General features: G+C 24.1%; 1 protein-coding gene across 1 annotated transcript; it reads left to right on the plus strand.

Annotated features, from left to right (window-relative positions):
• The first annotated feature begins 877 nt into the window (after positions 1–877).
• LOC129966315 (zinc finger protein 710-like) lies at positions 878–24,866 on the plus strand. Its single transcript, XM_056080734.1, has 7 exons — positions 878–905; positions 6,044–6,160; positions 11,471–11,587; positions 12,599–12,693; positions 21,952–22,080; positions 22,201–22,249; positions 24,685–24,866. The coding sequence occupies exons 1-7, from the start codon at positions 878–880 to the stop codon at positions 24,864–24,866; spliced, it is 717 nt and encodes a 238-aa protein (XP_055936709.1).
• Positions 24,867–25,006: the final 140 nt, after the last annotated feature.

Consider the following 25,006-nt stretch of genomic DNA (forward strand, 5'->3'; position numbering starts at 1 on the left):
TGTGCTATTATCCTTTTAAAAATGTAAGGATGATCGGTGTAGGAGTTGATCTTCATTTTATCTGTATTTGGTTTTGGAACTGGGATGACGAGTGAATGTTTCCACTGATCCAGGACACAAAGGTTGAAAGGTTTCATTAAGTCTGCCATTTTAAAATTTTTGCACCAATTTGCTGGGATACCATCGTTCCCTGGTAAGAATTTTTTTTTTTTTTTTTTTTTTTTTTTGTCTTTTGAATAGCTTGTCTAAATTTCTGAAGACGAATTGGGGAGATATTTGTATAGCCTAAAAAGTTGAGAAGCATCGGTTCATGCTCTATATTATTATCATTGAAAAAATTGGCAAAGAGGTTACTTTGCGGAAGTGGATTCGAAATATATTCATGTTTAAAAAGATGAGGTTTGAAAAATTCATTTCTGAATTTGAATAATTAAAAACTTTATTAATATTCATTAGAACATACGAGGATTTCAGTTTATACTACACATTTTGTCCCAATAATTTCGTCTCGCTTTTTAACGTGATAACGAAGTTTTGTTGTGTCTTTTTTGTGCTTCTTCAGTACAAAACTGAAAAGTGACCTTTGAAACAACTGTTTTAAGCATTTTAAAATTATGACATGGAAAATTCCACCACGGGAGAGTTAATATTGTTATTTAGTATTGTAACAGGTTTTGTTTTCTTCTTGATAGATTCTTAAATGATGATCTTTAATGAATCAAAACTATTTTTGTCGATAAAATTTTTGAAGACTGTTTCATCGCACTATTCCAATCAATCGTTTGGATATTTTGCCGAAATTTGACCATGTTGTAACTACTGGACTATGGTCGCATTCTCAATTCGAATTTAAATGTGGTATTGAACTTGATGCTAAATGGATGCTGAGCATAATGTGGAAACAAGTAAAAAAATCATACCAGAATAAGCTGCATGAGTAGGTTTCAGAGAATTGAGGAGAAAGAAATTGGAATTTTGTAGCCAATCAACGAAATCGTAGCTGATTATATCTATTTGAATCCCATAAAGTGTGATATAGGTTAAAGTCACCGAGATGAAAACAGAATGAATGAAGATGAAAATGAATCAAAATAGGCTTTCATATTTGCTGTTTTAAGGCCTTGAGGAGCATAAATTTGTGATAATAAATATTAGATCATTGTAGACAATTTCAACTTCTAATATCTCTATTTTAATGTCTTGAGGAATTCTTGTCAGAATAATTGTTTTGGGGATTCTGTAACTAGACTTCCGCCAGGACTATCTGCTCTGTGTGAATAGAAAAAAAAAGTATTGGTTGAGTTGAGAAGATGATCTCCTAAAAGATCAAGAATTCTGATATAGAAAAAAAAGTTAAGTTAAGCTTTGTTTTTGTTATGGCCTCTGCAATTCAATTCCACTGAATAAATACTATGCCAAAAATTTCAACGTCCGTAAAAAAAACAAAAAAACAGAGAGAACTTTTAAGAAAGAAAAGATTGAAAAGGAAGGGAAATAGAAAAAGCTGCTTAAAGAAAGAAATAAAGGAAAAGTAAAGAATGAGAAAAAGAAAAGAAACTATTTTAATGAAAAATGAAGTCCAAGATTTTTCACCGTATATACTTGGAGCACCGTTAAGTTTGGCAAAATGTTTAAGAACTTTTTTTTTCTTTTTTCCTTCTGACTGACAAGCCAACTTTTTCACCCTGATGTCAGAAAACTTTTCTAGAAAAGTTTCTGACATCAGGGTGAAACATACATCTTGAAAACAGCCATTGATTAAAGCAATATCTTGAAAAGAACCTTTGATTACTGCGCCATTTTTTCATTAATAATTTGAATAATAGAATTTACTTGGACATTAAATGTTTTTTTCTATCTCGATAATTCGCGCATTTGCTTTGATGGCTGTTTACTGTTTGTTGAATGTTTAAAATTCTACGCCTTACCTTTTCTTATGTGATTTCTCCTTTTTAGATCCAATATCTACTATATTTTAATGTATAAGGGACAAACCTTCACCGTTGCTGGATGCGTACCTTGACGATTAATATATTTTGATGACTCTGACATTCACCATTATATGAGATGTGCTGTACAGGTTACATACAGATGTGCTGTACAGGTTACATTACTAAAAGAAAAAGTAAACTCTAATTGAGGGGGGGGGGCGAATTGATAAAACTTACCTATTTCCTTCAAGAAATAAATAGTAAACATCCAGATGTTTAAAAAAAAAGACAGCAGCAACAGCACCCTTTGTAGAAAGGATAATTTAATTCTAAAATCTCTTTTGTCAGTAAAAAAAAAAAAAAAAGAAGGAAGGAAACCACTTTTAAAATCGAGTTTCCTTACATACTAAAGCATACACAGTCATTTTATTGACCATCAATAGCTGATTTTTTTTTTTCCATGTGCCTCGAATCCAAACTGTATTTTAAAATCCAGCAAGGCTCTGATTTTAAAAAAAAAACTGAAAAAAAGTTGACTTTATTTCTTCAATTTTGTTGGCAACTAGTTACTACGATTTTGTTTGTTTGGTTTCTCCGCTCTTAATCGCTGTGTGGGAATCTTTTAAATTTTCTCTGAAAACTGTCTTTATTTATTGTGAAATTCAGTGAATGCTTCTATTGTTTTATTTTATTATTTTTAATTTCATTATTATATTTAAATGAATTTATATCTCTGTGTGTGATAGAATAATTAAATCTAAATGAATAGTTAAATTCTTATTTCTGATTTATTGGTATGTGGTATTATTTTAATTATGTGTTAAAAGATGCATTCAGTCTGAATCGAAGGTAAAAGACTCATCGCTTAACTTAGACATTCCGAACAAACAAGAGAGTTATTGGTTATAAAAATGTATTTCATCAAACAATGTATAAAGAGCTAAATAATATCTTAAAATAATAAACATGCTTTATTCTTTCAGTATTGTTTTACTTTTGAATGTCAACTTTCTACTCTATTTTTATTACCATCGAATTTTTTTTCTAGTGAATTCTTTCTTTGCATGCATAGTCATTGAAAAATATTAAGAAATAAATCAAGAATCGAATTATTTCATATTTATGGATAATGGATCATTTTCTTTAGAATTTAATGTCAGAATTATATCTTCAAAAAAAAATTTTTTTTCAGCAATAATTGGAATTTGTCATAATTGTTGTTTTATTGATAATTGTTAATTAATAATTGTTCTATTGATACTACAGTTTATTTTAAAAGACTGTTGTAGACTCATTAGAATCTAATGTAAATTTGCTAATATATGTAAAAATTCTTACTTTGCTTACTTTATTTTGACATCCTAAGAATGTAAGTTTCAATGAGAATTTCTCAATTAGAAACTCTCTGAAATAAGATTATTGACCTAATCAAATCCATAATGTTGTTTATATTTAAACATATTTGTGTGCAATCTTGTAACTTTCATTCTTATTCTGCTAAATAAATTTCATTTGATATTTTTTGTATGGGCTATTGTTTTTCCTAGCCCTATTGGTATATAGTACTTGACATTATGGAATATTGTGTAACATCATAGAGGTGTCATATATTTTTTTGCTAGAAAGAAATACAGGGAATAAAATGTTAATGCTATTTATCTGAAACTTGCAGTCCAAACAGTGAATGTGTAAGTCTCAAAATTTGCTATGAAAATAAGTAAAACTATTTTGATTGCCAATCAAATACAAACAATAATACATTTATTTTCATTCAGTAAAAAGCCACTTGTAACCATAATAATATTACAAAATAAGTTATTTTGAAAAGGAATATATATATATACTTAATTCTGATCAGAATAAGATATGTTGACTATATTTATGTAAGTATTTTTGTATTTGATCTAATCAAAATAAATCAATGAGTTGATAGTGATACTGCTTCAGATAGTGATACTGCTTCAATTTGTTAATTTAGTTAGTTAAACTTAGTTAGCAAAAAAAAAAAAAAAAAAAACTAGAGAAGAAGACAAGTTTAAGCATTTATTATTTTAAATATTTTCATATTTTTCTTTATCTATTTTCTCTTTTCCTTTTTTTAAAAATAAGCTGAAAATATGCAAATTTTTCAAAACTTTTAGATTTTTTTTTATTTTAATTCATCTTAAGTATGTTAAAAGAGTTTTTATAGAAAATGTTTAGAGTTATGTGTTTTTGATTTGCATTTGTATATTGATATAACAAATTAGATGACAATTAAATGGAAACATCGCTTTGGTGAGTTTGAATTAAAAACTTTTTTGCCCCCCCTTTTCCTCCCTTGAAATATTATTTTTCGCTTATGTATATACAGTTATTAAATAAAATTTGACTAATAAAAAGCCAGCATTTTATTAGTTTATGATTGATAAGTTTTTGATACTTTTTTGTTTCTATAAAAAGAAAGTTACTTTTTACTATATGTGAAATTATATTTCTTATAATCTTGTATATTTAAAAATATATATACAATATATATGTATATATGTGTGATATAAATTGGTTTATAATTGTGATACAATATGCATATGTGTGTGATACAAATGACACTCAATATGTGTGCGATACAAAATTATTCCTATATGTTTGTATATTGATCATTATATTTAACAGTTAGCAAATATTTGGAAAAATAATGGATAATTTTGCTTTAACTTTTTTTTCTTAATAATTTTTACAGGAAAAGTTAATTTAATTGTTCATTTAAATTATATTTTCTACTTATTTCATCTTTATCATCAGATTGCTAAATTTAATTTTAAGTTAATTTTTGAATTTTTTTTATAAAACATAATAATGACATGAACAGATGATTGTGGTTTGAACAAACTTTTTTACTATATTAGCTAATTAAAAAAGTACTGTAATAGAATCTAAGATCATTCTGAAATTTTATTTTAGGCCAGATCTTTAAAATAGTTTTAAATTTGATTTCATGACTTATTACTATTGGCATTTATTTGATTTATTTTCAGCTTTTAATTTCATTCACCCTTTAATATACCTATCAATTGTTTTTAATAACAGCAAATGTATTAGATGGATTATCATATTTTACATTAAATGACACATACATATAATTAATACATAAAATAATTACATATTTTAAGTAATCAAAAAATTTTTTTTCATTTGTTGTTTATAAAATTTTATTTTATGGATAATTTAAATTGAAAGCAAAAATTATAGTAAACTTTTATGAATAAAAATGTAGGATTGCCTTATTACTTCTCTAAATTATTAGAATTTATAAATTTTGTCTTTAAAACTTGATATTTATTATTTTCATGTGACAAATATGATAATTTGTGTTGTTGTTTTTTTCTTTTGGATTCTGTTTGTTGTTGTTGTTCATGCATATGTGTATACGATAAATAATTTTTCCTAGAGTATTTACACAATTTAATTCTGTTGAATCTGTCCTCTATTTCTTTTTTTTCTATCCGAAATCTGCAGATATTTTCTTGATATTTTCAAAGTAATCAAATTTTATGCCTTTATTTGATTTACAAGTGTCATGTATTCTTGTTTCTTTAAATGAAAATGAGGTCATTTAATTTTCGGAACATTATTCATCTTTCACATATAATATATAATAATAATAATACATGTAATATGTAACTGCCAGTGTTACATGTCTTTAAATGGACCATTACTTTTAATTTTATAGAACACGAGCTTTTCTTAATATGCTATAATTTGATAGCATATTAAGAAAGCATATCTTGGATCTTAAAAATGTCAATTCTTCCTTTTTGCTAATATCTATATGATGTTTGTACATAATATTATTTTGATGTATAAAGATTCAAATAGATATAACTATTCTTCTTAATTTCTTAAATTTTTAGATGTAATTTGCTTCAGATCATATTTTAATAATATGTCATATATGTGGAAAAATGATTAAAAATTCATAAATAAATATCAAATTGCTGTTGATTCCTTCTTTTGATAATTTATGTGCTTTCTAAAAGTTGTGCATTATATTTATTGAAAAACTTGTTCCTATTAGATTTTGAAATTCTTATAGCAGTTTTTATGTGCATAATAATTTTTCTCTCTTTTTTTAGATTTTGAAAGTAGTTGGGTTAAACTGCCTGATCTTAATTTACAGTGCAAGATCTGTTACAAAATTTTGTCTAGCCGTCAACGTGTTAAACTGCACATGTTGACTCATTCTCAAAGCCGTAATCTGTATAAATGTATAAGATGTAATAAAAGTTTTTCATGGAATGATAGTTTGACCAAGCATATGAAAATAAAGCATCCAGAAGTTTATTATAAGAAAATTTAATAACTTGCCCATTACCTATTATATGTATTTTCAAAATTCTAGAGAATGAACAATTTCCATGCTTTCAGATTATAGTAAGGCATTATTTCTTCACTTATGAAACAACCTTACCTATTTCAGTTTACAAATTTTACTATACTAAGGAAAAAATTGAATTTTTAGAAACAAGTTACAAATCGTTCTGATTTTTTTCACACCTTGTATAAACAGGAGTTTGCATGTCCATGTTTGACAAAGGGGATGGTCAAAAATATGTATTATTAGCTATGAAAAATTTATATAAATTTCTTATGGTGTTTAGAAAAGTGAGATAATTAATATTGTTTGTTAAGCAATGATTTATGCATTTCTTGTATGTCCTTAACATTAGTTTGACTATATAACCCTATAAGTATCCAATTATTTTGATCTAATAGCTTTAAGATAGATTTAAAAATTATTATTATTATTTACACTGATTAAACCATTTTTTTACTTTCAGATCAATGAAACTTTGTGTTTGTTATGGCATTAAAAGAATGCCCATCTACAGTAATTTTTAAATTTACATGTTTTATTTATGCATAAAAGCTTTGAAATTGAACTTGTAAAGAGAAAACAGTGCTTTAACAATTTAGGGAGTTAAAGTTGGCGATACAGAATAGCTGTACTTTTGTTTGCCATTGAAAGCAATAAAAGTAAATTTTCTTAATGCATTTGACAGAAACAAATTTATCTGAATTAGCCATTACATGTAAACTTGAAGTTCTGTATTGGATTTTTTGTTTTTAAGAAAAGAAATGGAAATGATAGTAAATCATTCTGAGAAATATAAATTGTTTGCTAATAATATTCAAAATGAAAAGTGTTATGTCTAAAATGATAACTTTTAACAAGTTGTTTCATCACTTGCTAAATTTTAACATAAAGTTCATACCTACCTTTAATATTATTCGCCATTTTTAAACTGAAATTAAAAGAAAGTTCTAAATATCATATATGCCAAAAGTACTGATAAAAATAATTTTGTTTGATTTTTAAATGTATTAGTGAAAAAAAAGTCAAAGAATTCTGACGCAAATTGCTGCAATGGATTTTCACAAAACGTCTTATTTATAAGCAAAATAATGTGAAGCTAATGACCCTTAAAAATGAGTTCTATTCTTCATCTTTGATAGAAATATAAAATTTTTATGTTTAAGTTTCATTATATTCTAATGTTAAGCATGTATATACATTGCCAAAATCATTGCTATTTGTAGTCATTGAATTAAAAGTATATGTTTAAGATTTTTAGTGTTTTTCCTTGCTTTTATGTTATGGGAATGTTATATGGATATCTTTAGGATGATATAAATGATGTTTTTCACAGCACTTAACATAATGTTTTTAGGGTGGCTATGTAAATTTTACTAGAAAAAAGGTTTGCTTTCAGTTATTTTGTATTTCAAAAATTATTTCTTGTTTAATTGATACCTGAAATAATTCTTATTATAATTAATGAATCATGTTTGTATTTAATATTTTAATTAACTTATTCTTCATATGCTTATTAAAATCAGATCTAAGTGAATATATGTAATATCATTTTGTATTTTATTCTCATCTCTTGAAAGTAGCATTTTTTATTAAAAAAAAATATCCTTATTATTTTTTTAAAGATTATTAAATTCATTCAAATCATGCTTCTGTAAGCATAAATTGATTTTGTAGCTTATAAGTCCAAAATATATAAATATGATTTTAAAAATAAACCTTAATGTTATGATATGTACTCTTAATTATGACTTTAAAATGCGTTTGCCCTTTTATTATGAATAAATTTACATTATTTCATAAATTCAAAATGTATTAATAAATAGTATATCTGCTTTACTGAGAATATTTTGTGTTTTTAAAATATAAGTTTAGTATTTTAAAAACACATTTAAAGCAAGGAAAAAAGGAATATAGTTGATACAGAAAAAAAATGTTCAGTATCCTCTTTCATGAATATATATGTTGATTAAAAATGTAACTTGAATTTTGAGTAAAATTTAAATGGATTATAGTTTCATTCATTTTTATGTCAGAATTTTTCATCTTTTACATTAATGCAAGAAAAAAAAATCATAAAATACAAGTATCAATTTCCTCTTTGTAAGTGTATATCCAAGACCAATATTAATAACAAACAAAATAAAAGTATATTAATTCGGGAATCATGATTAACTACAACAATGATAAATTATGAAAATAAGATTTCACTCAATGCACTAACTCCACAAAATGAGATTCTATGATGTGTAAGTTTTTATCTTGAATAACTCTTGAATTGCCACAAAAAGAAGGTGGGCAGTTACAATATCATGGACCTCATTGAAAATGTTTTCCTTTTTTAAATAATTATGTGTGTGTGAGTAGCTTGATGGGCTTTTCTAAAACCTGATTATATAAGTAAGCAACTCTTTCAATGAATTGCATTTATACTAATGTGATATTGAAATGCAAATTAATATAAATGCATTAAACTTTGAAAAAATCTTTAGCTACTGATTTTTCAAGCAATTTCAGCTATACTTTTTTAAGTATATTTTTCCTTCCATAATGACTTGGTGTTTTATTACATTTAAAGTTTAAGATATCTTTGTTGACTTTTCAAATGCATAAATGTTCTCTTTTTTATTTTCTTCTGAAGAAAATAATAAACATCTTTTCTCATACAAATTTCAACTTGATATATTTTATATGCATCATGCCTTAAGGGTTTAACAATTATTTTTTGTTTAAAAATAAGTTATTTAGTTTTTTTTTTAAAGTGAAGCTTAATTGTGCTGAATAAAAATCTTGTTTTTAATAAATATTTAATGACTATTTATTTCTCTTGCCAGGATTTATTGCATTTTTTAAAAAAATCTTATGATATTAAATATATTCAAGAAATAAATCAGCAAATTACTTTTTTTTATGATTATTTTGTTGTTTTATGGTAACTTTGAGTTCTTTTAAAATATATATATATTTTTAAATGAAGATAAATTTTGTCTGAAAATAATATTTGTTATTTTCTTTTGCTGCTTAGGTGTAATTAAATCAAATCTGCTTGTTACATCAGTTTTAATAAGCTAAACTGTTCCTGTCTAGTGTTTGTAATGCCCAATTATCAGATATAAAAGGGAATAAATAATTAAAAATAAGTGGCTAATAGAGAATAAATGGCTAAATAGTAGGAATACTATTTATTATTTTGATGTTGAATATGACATTGTTGAACTGTCACCATCTAAGCACTTTTTATAAAAACAAAAGGCTAGATAGAGATGCAGTAGGAATTTTATTATTTTGATGTTATACTGTGTTATTATCTCCTAAATACCTTTTATAGAAAAACTTATTAAAGCTGCTGGCTTCAACAGTGGATGTCATTGATCTGTGCCAAAATTAATTTACTTTGGTAATATATACAATATAATTTTTTTCCCAGCTATACTGTTATTAAATGTTACAAAACATATACTTATACTGTAATCACGTGAAATATTTTCTGAACCAATTTAGTAAATTTTCAGACAATCAATATTAAAGTGTCTGAATTTTACTTAATAACTATATATTTATTATTTTTGTCAATGTATTTTTCATCTTTTGTCTTGTTACTTTATTTGAAAAAAGTAAATAGTCTATAATAAAAAGTAAATAGTCTATAAAGTAATAGTCTATAATTTGAAATGTCTGCAAACTAGAAAAAAATAAGAGAATTGGTAAATATTTTAATATATGTATTAGTTAAGAAAAAAGAAGATCTTGTAAATTATAAGCTTTGTTTGCTTTAAAACAGTCTTTAAAAATAACAGCAGAATAAGTTGGTAGAGAGATAATACTATTATTGTTTGATGAGCGATAATTTCGCTGTTTGTAATATACTTTATCATAAATATCATGATTAATTTACGATTATATAAAAGTTTATAAACAATGTTTTAATTAATACCATACGTTTGGCACAGCATAATCAAGAATGGTTTTTGCTCCACAAAACTCCACTAAATCAAATCATAAAAATCAACTTTCTTATGCTTTTGTTTTCTGCTGTATTTTTGGAAATATTTATTATTTTTATTAATAATTATATGCTTATACAGTTATGTATATATCAATATAAATAAAACTAAAGAAATCAGATTAGTGTTAAATATTTCATTATTGTAAATACAAGAATCAAATCCTTTATTATTCTTAATATCAAAATGATTCTAAAGAAGCAGACAAAATCAAGAAACTGTTTAACAATTTATATTTAGCAATGTATCTAATAAATTTGCTTTTTCACAGCATGAGTCTGTAATGATTTATGTAGCCTGGAACTATCAACTGCATAGTAATGTTGTAAATATTGAATAAATTTAAACAATTACATCTGTTTTTCAAAGTTTACTTTGATTTTTAATTGCTTTCTATCATAAAAATTATTGATTTTAGTATTTTTATATCTCCTGTTGTTGTTTTAAATGCTAGGAAAAATCTTGCATACTGTTTGATATTTTTTTTATATATATAAATATTCATTATTTTTGTTTTATACTGGCTATGAATTTAATTGATTTTTATTATTATTATTTTTTTAGGTGCTTATTTGATCTTACAATCCTTACGTTGTGGAATTTGTAAAAAAAGTTTCACATCAAAGCAACGACTTTCCACTCATATTGAAACCCATAGGGAAGTGAGAAGAATTTATTCTTGTAGCATTTGTGATCAGACCTTCACAAGACTTGATAATCTTCATAGGCATATGAGAATAGCTCATTGGTTTCATCAATTTGAATGAATGCTATTCCCATTTTATTTAACTTCTCTTTGAACTTAGACATTGTTTGTTACTTTAATATTCTGAACTATAAAATTTAATTTCAATTTATCATATTTCATTTTTGTTTTTTTAAAAAAAATGTTCATTTTCTTATATAATTACTTTTATCTCCAATTTCCTTTGTAGACTGGATAATAAAAATTTCACAACAAACTGATGCCTTTTGACTCATGATGAAGTTAGAAGTCTATTATTCTTGTAGATTTAATGTCTAAAATTCATATTTGATGATCAGACATTTAAAAAATTATCAGTTATTCTTATAATATAATTTAAATGCCATAAATATCAATTTTGTACTGAATATTTTTTTAGTTTAAATATTGCTTATTATTGTCGTATACTTAATTTTATTTAAATTATTCCTTCTTTTAGGTGTATATTTGAAACTGCTATCCTGTCGTTGTGGAATTTGTAATAAAACATTTGCAACAAAACAGCGACTTGCCAGTCATATTGAAACTCATAAAGAAGTTAGAAGACTTTACCCTTGTAACAATTGCCATCAAAGTTTCACTAGGCCTGATAGTCTTCAAAGACATGTTAAAACTGTTCATGAGTTACAAAAATTCTTTTAAATACTTATAATGTCATTATTTTTGCTATTTCTTTTCTTATTATTATTAGAAGAAAAGAAAACTAATAAAATGCAAATTAATAATCTCCCCCCCCCCCTCTTCTTTTCTTGGGTTTTTTTAAAACTAAGTTCTTATTGACAATATCACCTCCTATCAAACTTTTAGTGAGTTTTAATTTCTTTCTTATGTTTTTAATTTTGTTTGGGTTTTTAAGTTGTCTTAAGAATCAAAACATAGTATGTAGCAGAATTTTACTCAGGCTTAGAAAAATTTTCATGGCTGATGTCTTTTCTAAAACTGAAGGACATCGCTTTATATTAATCATAGATATCAATTTAGCTTAAATAATTTCATTAAATCCAAATTTATGTTACACAACTATAGATTGGAGATGACATTTCAAAACAGTTATCACAGTAATTTGCTCTGCTTAATCTCAGAGTTTTGTAAAATCTGAAATTTAAATTCTTGGATTGTATTTTGAATTTTCATATTTAAAAATAGCTAATATTTAATTTTAGTTTTTCAAGAGAAACATTGTTTCTTTTCCATTGATAAATATGATCATCTAATAATTTCTATATTATAGCATCTTGTTTTTAAAAAAAAAGCTTTTAAAGTGAATTACTGAAACATTTTTTGTAATTAATCTTGTATTTTAAATCTTAAAAATACTTTATATACTAATAAATATGAAAATGCACATATAAATACAAATCATTTGCTTTTAAATTTGTTTTATCTCTCTGAGAATTAAATTCACAAATGTATTTTGTAATAGGACAGAGAAAGCAGGACTATTTATCTGACTATTTATTATTATATTATATTTTCTCTAAAAGTTTGACATCTCTGTAGTAGATCTACAGTTTATATGAATAATAAAGTTTTGTAACTATATCCATATTATATTTTTCTTTTTCAGTTAATAAAACATATTCATCCTTAACTTGTAATATTTGTGATAAAGTTTGCAGTTCAAGGTTTCGACTCTTTTCTCATATGGATACCCATAGTGAAGTAAGAAGAGTCCATGCATGCAGTTATTGCTCACAAACTTTCACAAGGCTTGATAATCTACGAAGACATATAAAACTGATACATTACACTGAAGAATGATCATAAATCTGTGCTTTATGGCAACAGTGAATTTTGCTAAGAACTGAATAGACTCTAGTGTGGTAGATACTGTTTAATATATTTTGTGGCTTCTAATACGATCAAACCTTGCTTAACAAGTACCTTTATAATAAATGATTTGTAGAATGAGAAAAAAAAAAATGACTGCCTTAATGAGCGATATTTTGTAGAATGAATAATAAGGCAACATTGTGATGTTGCATTCAATCTGTATTTAAAGTTTGTTTGTCAATGCCCTTCCACCTCTTAAAAACAGATTTGTAAAAGATAAAGTTAATTGAAGATGCGAAAAATAATAAAAAACAAGACACTTTGCATCACAATTTGATATTGCAATATGCTGATGAAATATTTCAATAACATGCAAGTGCAAATATAAGCTTAGCAGGGAACTGCATTCTGTGTCGCAAAGAAAAGTTGTGAAGGCTATTTTGCCTGCAGATAAGGATGTAATTTCCTTGGTATAGAAAAAAAACCTTCCAGTAAAATAAGAGAAATGCTGAACGCATGGAAAAGAATTTATCATTTGTTGAGAAGTGTTATCTTAATAAGGCAGGTGGTGCATATTAAAAATTTAAGTATAATGTTATATCTCATTTTTGTCAAATTTTGAAACACATGCAAAAATATCTTAAGATATTTTTCTTGTAAAAAAGCATGTATTTCAAATAATAAATTACATTATTATAAATTTGTTTGAACCTTTTTTTTTTTTTTTTTCCCATTATCCTATTTTATATGGATTCTTATGAAAAAATCGTTTCGCATTACGAGTAAGATTAAGAACCAAATTATGCTCCTTAAGCAAGGTTCTACTGTATTATGAATGCATTACATTGATATTAGCTGTCTAATTTCATGGACTTTGATTTCTCTCAAATTCAGTATTTATATAATAATTTACAATTTGAAGAATTTTATGGTAATTAATTTTAAATTAGAAATTTCTTATAAGTCTTGGAAAATTTTGTAATACTTCATGCTTTCAAAGAATGTTACAGTAATTTATGAATTTGTTTATATGTTGGTTTATTTACTTTTGCAAGTGCCATTACAATTAAGTTTATGTACTTTGAATGTTTTGTTTACCAATTCTTATTAAATCAAAACATTGGTACAAATTTATAATGTATTGATTTAGGGTATTTTTTCTTTTATTTTGCTGTTTTAAATTTAATAATATCTGCTAATATTATTATTATCCATTACACTTGAAATACTAATTTAAAGTTATGACTGTCAATAACTCATTCATTTGTAACTCAGCCATTTTTATAAATTAAAATGAATAATATATACTTCTTGTTGAATGGAGTTAAATTCGGCTTTTTGGCAAATTTTTGATTTCATTATGTTTTATATATATATACAGTACTTTTAGAATTTTGAAATTAAAATTTTAAAAATTGTGAATTATTTCAACTGTATTTACTATTTTTCTTGTATTGTTTCTGTTGCTCATTGTGAGATTTCAGTCATTAAATAATTTCTGATTAACTTGCATAAATTGTGCTGGAATTTATTGATACCATTTTGCTGTAAATTAATATATAATGTACATAATGTTTCTCATATGCTGAATGGGAAACCCACCTTATAAATTTGTTTTTAATTTACCTCAAGAAATTACCAAATTATTTCATTCTTCAACATTTTTATGTGGCTTTCATTATTATTTATTGTTTCCATGTAATTTTATTACTGAATTGAATTTTGCTGAAGATACAAAAATATTCCATTAAATTTGGTTGTTGATTTGTCAGAATCTCAGATAAATTCTTTTGTAAAATGATGTTTAACGAATTTCTTTGTTATTCCAGCTGTTTTGGTTTCCTGCCTAAGAAAGAAATTCTCCTGTGTGTATTGTGGCAAAGAATTTTCTACAAAATTTCGATTATTAACACATACAGAAACGCATAATGAAGTACGAAAACTGTATTCTTGCCACTATTGTTCCAGAACTTTCACCTGGAAAGATAATCTTCACAGACATATTAAATATACACATAAGTGTGGATTGATGTCCAAGTAAAATTTTGTATAACTTCCTTTAATTTTGTAATAATTTTTTGTTAAAAATAAATGTTTTTAGTAAAACTAACAATTTTTTAGATTGATTTCTATAATATTATTACCATTTATTTTTTTTCTCTAATAAATCTATATTATTGCTTTTCATGAATCAAATAAAAATGTTTTAGAGCCAGTTCTGTTTAGACTGATTTTATTGTGTTTGAAAAAATATTGAGTAAATATATTTTTAAAAGATTTCTGAATGATCTCATGCTGAGTTCTGCAGTTAAGAATAACTACTTTTAATGACTAACTTTTTGTACTACTTTTGATTTAAGTGATGTAATAAACTATGACAGGACTATAACTAGAAACTTGGAGTTCCTAGGGCAACAGATGATTGGGAGGAGGTCATGTATTATTCCAATTTTAACCACTTTTATTCTAATTATGGGGTTTTGTACTGTTAATAATTAAATACCTTTATATACTTTAATGAAAGAAATTTTTTTCAATAAATTTCTCCTCAATGTATTTGTTTTTAGATTTTTTTTTATTACTATGTTCAGTTTGTCAGATTTTATTTTTTGCCTCTTATTAATCTTGTTAAATCAAAAAGAAAATAATATTTAAAGTGCTTTAATATCATGCAGAGCATAATTTGAAGGATATACAATACAAGTAAGATAAAATATTGATAGTTAAATAGTCAGTATATTTTATTTTTATATTTGAAAAAGCTGTTTTTAATTATTGAGGAAGCAAACTTAGTAATTATTTTATCAAGGTTAATTTCTTTTTATTATTATTAATTATATACATAATTTTGTGACTGAAAAATGCAAGCATAAATTTTTCTTTAGTCTAATTTTATTTTTTGATTTTTTTCAAAAAATAAAATTTTTAATATTAAAATTGACTGTATTTATGCATGGAGGTGTTTCCCCAACTCATTCGGGGCTTACACTGCCATAGTGTTACTATGGCAATTTTGACCTTGAACTATAGAAATAATTTCAGATTGCATAAATATGTTTATGTTACTTAAATTTGTCTTATGAAAAATCATAAAAATATTCATTGTATTTTTATATTTTATTGTATTAATAATTTAAAAATCCATTCATTGTAAAGTGAAATTTCATTTTATGTGCCTAGTTAAATTGTATTTCTTCGTGATATAGGAAACTGAAAATGCTTGTTAAAAGTACATTTGTAAATTTTTCAAGTAATAAATTATATTCCAAGCTTTTTTATTTTATATTTTATGTGTTATTTATTTTTGTTATTGTGGTATTTCTTTTTATGCTATTAAATTAATTCTACATCATAATGACTATCTAAGAAAAGAGTTTTCATTGGTTATCACTAATTTCTTCATTTGATTCATGATAGTTTTTTTATTTATTGTAAACTGATATATGGCTTATAAATTGGATTATTTAAATCATGCAACAAAAAAAAGCAAGTAATATCTATTTTATAGATTTTTTTATTGTGGTATATTAATATATCTTCAATTGATTAATCTTTATTTTTTATATATAAAATTCAATTTATTTTGTAATATTTTGAAAAGATATTGCAGAAATATTTTTATCACTCAAAATCTGCATATTAAATAAAGTGTTTTAAAAATATATCATCATAACAAATAACTGAGTAATTGATTAAAATATGAATTAAAATGATATTCTTTTAAATAATTTATAATTATTTTTTTCTGCTTGTTTGGTTTGTCCAGACCTGTTGTTTAAACACTTGTTTTCCTATGTGCCATTTTAACACTTTCGCTGAAATATATAGAAGATCATATTCATCATTTCATTACAAAATGTTTTAGATATTTCTTCATAGTTTTTTTTCTTTCTTTTCCAGTCTAAAGTATGCACTTGTTGATTTATTTTAATATATTTTCAAGTCAGCATGTATACATATTATGCATTCTTTGATCATACATTTTATGAAACCTTCTAAATCTTTACATATTATTCATTTGTTCTAAAAACTTTATATTATTATTATTTTAAGGATATTACATTTTCAACAAAGAATAATTGGATTTATTTTTAAAATGTCCTATTAATTGAACTTCTTTCTTTTGCAATTGATCAAAATCAAAATTTGGTTAATTTGTTTTACTGTATATATATTATCAAGAAAAAATGAAGCATATATAAATATTAAAATGTGTTTATCAAAAATAATTGCTTATTTTTTAAAAATCTTGTTTTAATTATTTGCCGTATCGTTTGATGTTTAATTTATCAGCATAAATTTCATTTATTTATTTACTAAAAGGGTGTATTTATGTATTCCATTTTACAATGTTTATTAGAATGAGTACATTTCACCTTGCTTGTTGCTATGTAAAATAATAATAATAATGTGTGTAATAAGTGTGTGTATCTTTACAAAATATTTCAATTGGCCTTAAGATTATTTAATCTATTTCATATGGAATGAATTAAACATACGATGATTGCCAAAGCCATAGTGTTTTTACTTCATCTGGATTTCTTTATCAATCTAATAATTTTCATTTTTTTTTTTTTTTTAATTTTTCATATGCTGCTTTTTTTTTTTTTTAAATCTAAAGACAGTTTACTTTTTATACTGTTAAAAACTATAAATGTGTTTTAAAAAAAATAAATGTTTTTTTTTTAATTTTGATATTATTTACTACTTTTCTTTTCCTAATTTGATAATCATCATTTTAGAAAGCAAAAATTTCACTTTCTTAATATCTAGTGAAAAAAAAAAACATTCTTCGATTTCATGCCATTTTAGCAAAATTTGTCTTTGAAAAATGAATTTAAATGAGTCATTTATTCTATTAAAGAATACTGAAATGTCTTACATAAAAATTTATTTAAAAATTCTGGAATTATATTCTGATACATTGATTTAGAACCAGATTTTGCTATGATAGACATTTTGAGACACTAATAAGATGAAAAATATTCATTTTTATAAAGTAAATCTTTTTTTTTTTTTTTTTTTTTTTTTGTAAAATTGAAATTCAAATCCTACTTTTTCTGTGCAATAATCATTAATAAAAATTATATATGCATGTAATTGAATAAGTTATATTAATTTATCTAAAATAACTCTTACTTAAAATTATCTCTCAAATTAAGGATAATATATTAATTTTTCCAGCATTCTTCATTGTTTCACTTTTATTTATATTATTCTTTTGTTGTAAAATTTAGATTTTAAATTTGAGTTTAAAAAACACATAATATTAAATTGAACTTTAAAAAATAATGTGGTGGTACTTTAAAGTTAAAATTATAACTTTTTAATAATTGCTTCATTTAACAACTTTGCTTTTCTTCGAATGCTTTTACTTAAATAAAATATTTTTACTAATTGCTCTTTCTGATAATTATATTTTTCATTCTTCAAACATTTTTCTAAAATTTGATGTTTTTTCTTTAGATAGCTGTCATCTAACGAGTATGTCTTCAAAAAAGTATTCATGCCCTTTGTGTAATAAAGTGTTCACAACTAGAAGACGTAGAGACACACATGTAGAAACTCACTCTGATGTGCGAAATTTATATTCCTGTGATCTATGTGATCGTACATTCACATGGCTTGACAGTCTTAAGAGACATACTAAAATTATACATTGTTTTAATGAAATGTAGGCTTCTTTATCGTAAAATATGTTTATAGTAAAAATATCTATTCCTTTTTTCAAAAATATGGTTTACATTTAGAAATTATGTTCAAATTTAAGGTAAATTTTTATTACGCACTGCAATTTTATATAAGCAAGTTTAGATGGGTAATTTAAGGTGGAATACATAAATATAATTTTAAAAATAAAGTCATTTCTATAATTTTATCTGAAGGAGAGCGTCTAAATTTCTTTGACATTATATTAAATAAATGGCAATTATTTCTTATAAAGAAATTTTATTTATTATTATTTTATTATGTATGAACTTTTGATGTTTCTTCAATTGTAATAGTTTTGTACTGTTATATTCATTTTGAGTTATCTTGATTTATGGTACACTTTTATTTGTTTGCAGTAGAATTCTGCTTTCATCAAAGTTATTCATTTCAGAAATATTATGGGTGCTATTTTATGAGAAATAAAATATATTTATTTTATAAAATTTCTAATTTAATTGAGCACCCATATGCTTGTTTACAGTTATGTGTTATTTAGTAATTACTGTTCTTTAGTTTACTTTACTAAACAAAACTGCTTGGTTATTCTATTTTATATTTTTATCTATTAATATTAAATGCCTTTAAAATGTATACCATATTACAAATATTGTATGATTTTTGTTTTGTTTTATAGGTGATGATGTTGGTAAAACAAATTCCTTTCCATTATTTTATTTTCTTTATCCTTTAAAAAATATGTAAAGAATAACTAAATCAGTTATATTGTTATTAGATTTTAAAAATGGAAAGAAAGCAAAAGATTTCTTTAAAAGAAGAATTAAAGATAGGTTCTCCCCATCTTTATTTTCAAATGTATAACATTTTTCATCCATTTGTACATTGTCTCTCTTTCGAGAATGTATATGTAACAAGTATATTCTTTTTATTTAAAATTTTATTGTTTTATTATTCAATAAATTAAGCTGCATGAAATACAAGGTGAGACAAAAGTTTTTAAATGGATTTAAAAAGTTAGTCAAGTATATGCAAGAAATAGTTTTTGCATAGAAACGTGGTTGCAAATGCAGTTTGCGACTACCAGAAGAATTGCTGCAACAAAAAGTCTTGGATCCTTTGTTATAGCAAATATTTGCCAGGATTTTACTGTGGGAAATTAATTTTTTCTTTTAAAATTTCCAGAATTTACCAGGATTTAAAAATATCATATTTGTTATTCTATAATACCATATTAAGGTATGGTACAATGTAAATTAAAATGCTATTGAATGTGTTATGTGTATTTTGCTTGTCAATTTTTAGATTGACATTAGTATAGGTCATTCATAGACATCCTACCATCATACAGAATCCCTACCAGAGTATTAATCTGTTGCCCTAAGTTTGTTTCAATATCTCATTGATTTTACTATTTGTCATAAGTTGCATTTGCACCAATATTTTAACATGACAATGTTTAAAGACTGCCTACTATCTATATATTATGCCATACTTGATGAAAAAGTAATTCGAATTCTATAAAGCAAACTGTTGGACTTAAAACTACTTTTTAGGTAGTAAGTTTCTCATTAAGAAAAAGTTAAATGTTTTAATTAGATTTTTAATTGAGATGTTATTGTTTTTCATTAACTTCAAAGCATATTATTGTATAAAAACCATTTTTACAACTCTAGATATTTTTTAATATCTTTTCAATTATACCAATTTTATTATTTTATGCAATTTTTCTCTTTATGAATTTTTGAAAGCATTTTAATTATATTTTATATCATGATTCTTCACTGACCCAGTAAATGAATTTTTATATACACAAATTATTACAATATTAAATCTGTTTTTTGTTTTTTTTGTGTCCTTTTGTCACTGCTATGTAATTAAAATTAAATTTTAAAAACAAAATATAGAGATGAATCAAACCTAAAATATCATGCAGTAATGCTTCAAATTTAAGGTTTGAATCTCCTTTAAATTTTTCAACCTGATTTTCATTGAAATGAACTACAAAAATTGTTCATAAAACATCAGAATTTCATTTATATATATAAATTATTTCTCCATAAAAGTAATCTATCTTTTTTACTAAACTTGTACTAATGTTCTTGAAATTTTTAGAGCTTTGATTTACCTGGCATATTATTGCCAATATAGTGCTTTTGCAAGTTTTATATCTATCTATATAGATGTGATTATTTATTTTAAACTATCATAGAATAAATTACTCACTCAGTATTCCTAATTATTTTCTCATAACATAGTTCTTCCTATTCCAAGTTGGAAACTACCAATTTGTTTTTAAAATGGAATATGATTAAAATGCTTTATAAAATGTTGCTGGAGTTAAAGTGATATTTGTTTGTTTTTGTTTTCCATCATTTTTAACTAAGTAGAATTTTATTGAATTTCTCGGTATTGTATTTTTGAATTTCTCAGTATGTAAAGAATAGAAAATAAACCATTTTTAATGAGTTTGCTTAATCAAATCAATTTGCATTTTAAATTTGAATAATCAAATGCAGTCAAATAGTTAGGAGTTTTTACAAGAATATTTACTTTTATCATTGAAATGTAAAATGTTAAATAGCTGAAGTGGTTTTAAAAAAAAACCTTTTTATTGCTGTAGTAAAAATGATGCTAAAGGGAGGAAATTTTATTTTGCTCTTACCATTTCATAAATATTTATTTTTGTTTTGTTTTCCCCTCCCCTCTCTCTCCTTAACAAAGGGAAAAGTTCATGGAAACCTTATTTTTTATAATTTCTAACGATTCTCAGTAATGGATAATACAAAAGATTTTAGCAGTTTAATAAGTAACTACAAACAAATTTAATCTTTATAATGAATATGAAAATCAACTTTTTGATGGTGTTTCAGTTTTCAAAAACAACTTTTGACTTTCTTATGATTTTTTTTCCTAGATTTTATGACAATTTATCCTTATTTCAAATATATTGGAATAAAATTTGTAAAAAAGGCATTAATCATTTTTGTAAAATTTAAGAATAGAACCCCCACCCCTCTTAAGCTGACAGATGAAAAAAGAAACTTTTTTAGTTTTTCCTCTTTTAATTTCAACTGTTTTGTAATATATTAAGGAATTTAATTTTATTATGCTATATTTGTCATTTTAATGGATAAAGCAATGTTCAAAGTACTGGAGCAATTCATATAATTTGTAATGATAAGATTATAATCATTTATATGTAATGATAAGCTGAAATCTTCATTTAATAACTTTATGTTTTTATGCATTATTCAAAAAAGCGTGTATAATGTAAAGCAAATTATATGTATATCCATTGTCTTCCCAAAAGTGTTTGATGCGGCATTATTTTAGAAATTAATATTAAGCAGCAGATATAAATAATATTCTGCAAATTAATTTTAAAAATAACCATATAAGAATGAAAATTGAAAATTAAAGTTTAATTAAAAGTAACTTTTTTATGAAAACTAAATTTTCAATTTTATTGTCTCGCAGGTAGAAGGCCTTACACTGAATGTAATTTTAGATGTAATGTATGCTCAAAGAACTTTACAACCAAGAGAAGATATCTGCAACATATGGAAAGTCATTCTGAAATTCGAAGAATCTTCACTTGTTTATTTTGTAAGAAAGAATTCACAAGAAGTGATAATTTAAGCAATCATATCAAGATTTATCATCAAAGTTTTGTCTAAAATAATTTTATTACATTTTTTGAGTATTGAGAATTTTTTGTATATTTAGATTGCTGTGAATGGATTAACAATTTTCATTCATATTAGTGAAAGTTCATGTTAGAAAGGAATTCTTTCAAATATTTATTGCAGCCTATCATCATTGTGTTCTGTTTAATATATTCATCCTAAATGAATTCTTCATAATGATTTTTCTTAGTTAACTTTCATTAAAATGTTAAACACTTTAACTTATATTTTCAATTTTAAGGCTGAGCTTGAATTTTCAGGTGATTTTGAAAATAATTGTTCAGGTTACGAATTAGGGACCCACTTCCTGTTATTCTTTTTTTATGTTATTATATTATTATGTTTAAATGGATTTGTATTTAAAAGAAGACAGAATTAAGGAGTTGTATTTATATAATTACTACATACTAAATTATTATTTACTTAGTGCAAGTTTTTTTTCCCCCTTACTTATTTCTCAAACTAAAAATGTGAATAAGACTATGAAATTATTTTATATATGTTGATAATTACTGTTGATATGATAATTACTCTTGGTATTCCTTCAAATTATTAAGTTTTCATTAGCAATTTTTACTCTTAATATATTATGTTCAAAAGGCAAAAATAATATATTTTTAATTTATTTATTAATTTTATTTTTTGTTTTTGAAATTTACTACAAATATTTTACTAAAGTTGTTGCAATGAAATTTTAATTAGCTATCTTGCAGGCGTCAATTTTTTTTCTTTTTTTCCCCCTTTTTCTTCTTTTGCCTTATATTTTCAAATAATGTATTTGAATAACACTTTTCAATAGCTTTTGTTTATTTAATATTATAAAATGTTATTGAATTTGTTGCAGAATAATAGATTGTTTCTACAGATATTTAAATTATATTGTGAGTATTTTGTATTAAATTTTTATGTAAAACTTTTAGACATTTATTTTTAGAATATTCTTCTCATTTTATATAACTTATAATTTGTTTTGAATTTTATTTTACTCGAGTATATCTTTAAATAAAAGGCTTTCAGTTTTTGAATATTGATTTTGAAAGTTATTTAATTTTATCTATTTTGGGATTAGAAATAAAATAAGAATTGAATATTAAATTCATTCTAGGTAAGGAAAATGTAATGCTATTGCACATTAAAAGATTCGTAATTGATGTAATAGTGAATATTACCAGTTTTACCAAATATTAGATGGCTGAAATATAATAAAAATATATAATTAAAAGTAACAGACTGTTATTTAAAACATAATTGCTATAATACATGATTATAATTGCAATACTGTAATTTTTTAAATACTGTTAGAATTTTTTTTAAAGTTATAATTTATTCCTTTCAGCATATTATATTTTTTGATAAAGTTGTGAGTGTATTAATTTCTTAATAAATTTTCAGTTTTGCTGATTCATTTTAACTATCCTTTATCAATTAAAAGGTGCTAGACTATTCCTCATTATTTTTTTTTCTTTTAAAAAATTTACTTACCTGTATTCCACTTTTAAGAAAAGAGTTCCATGAAAATACAATATTATATTTAGATGCCTTCCCATTCTGACAAATTTCGTATTCATAAAACATTCCTGCAATTGAGGCACATTAAGTTCTTAGCTAATATGTGCTGTCTAATTTATATTTATAGTGTAAATGATAATCTACATTTTAAAAGTATTGATATGTAAATCGTTCTATTATCTAGGTATTTGGAAATGATGATACTTTTAGATGAAAAACTGGTAATTAGAGCCAAATATTGTTTTATGGTTATTTTATTATTCTGTTATGTGTTCTTTTGTTGATATTACAGTATTTATATCAGTATATATTAGAAATGTGATCATTTTTCTGTTTGGCAAAAAATACCAAAATATTAACAATTCACATACTATCTGATTTGAAAATAGGAAAACAATTTCTGTTCTTTAATCTGTAATATTCCTGTTATGTTGGGCATTAATGATATTTTGAATGGGAAAAATTTGTTTGTATTTCTACTGTTTCAGATTTATTTACTGTGATATTTTATGAATATTTTTTTTCAATAGTTCAACTTGTTCCATTTTTCATCTAAAACATGAATTTGTTTAAATCCTTTTAATTTTTTTTAGTAGAAATTTATTCGAAATTTCAAACAGAAATTTGTATTTAACAAAAGTGTGAGGTCATTATGATGCTAAATAAATACTGCAAAAAATAATCATAATAACCCAAATGATTTATTGTTGCCCAATCATAATGTTACGTTTGTTTCATGATAAATATAGTAAAGTTTCATCAAATTCGAGAAGTGATTTACTGTAAAATATATTAATATAATATGCTTTTCTCCTGAGTATCTTCTGCTCATTGCTTCGATTGTTTATTATTGCATTGTAACTTTGTGATGTTATAATTGAAAATTAGGTTTTTAAATTAAAGATAAAATTTTATTTATTCTATGTTTTCATTATTATACCTTTCTTGTAATTGCTGTTCATAAATATATAATTAATCTTACACTTGAATGTAAAACAATTTGTTAATATTGTAGATATGCCTTTGAAGGATTTACAGTGTGAAGTATGTGGGAGAGTCCTTTCTAGTAAACAAAGGAAGAAAATGCATATGGCTACTCATTCAAGCATTCGTGAAATCTACCGATGTTCTATATGTCCCAAAGAATTTGTATGGTGTGAAACTCTTGCCCGCCATATGCGAACCTACCATTCATGAATTTTTCTCTCTTCTAGTCTAAATTAATGTGTAAGAAGTTCATTTGTGGTGAGTTTATCTGCATCCAAAAGATCTAAAATATATCCATAACATAATAAATTTTTCTTCTCATTATCTTTAAAATTAGTCTAATTTATTGA

The sequence above is a fragment of the Argiope bruennichi genome, chromosome 4 (genome assembly GCF_947563725.1).
Source record: "Argiope bruennichi chromosome 4, qqArgBrue1.1, whole genome shotgun sequence".
NCBI classification, from domain to species: Eukaryota; Metazoa; Arthropoda; class Arachnida; order Araneae; family Araneidae; genus Argiope; species Argiope bruennichi.

Coding starts and splice junctions, on each gene's coding strand:
- LOC129966315 (XM_056080734.1), top strand. CDS start 878: ATGGATGCTGAGCATAATGTGGAAACAA. Junction 11,588..12,598: donor AGTTAGAAGACTTTACCCTT/GTAACAATTGCC, acceptor TTTCTTTTTCAG/TTAATAAAACATATTCATCC. Junction 22,081..22,200: donor AATCTTCACTTGTTTATTTT/GTAAGAAAGAAT, acceptor TTGTATATTTAG/ATTGCTGTGAATGGATTAAC.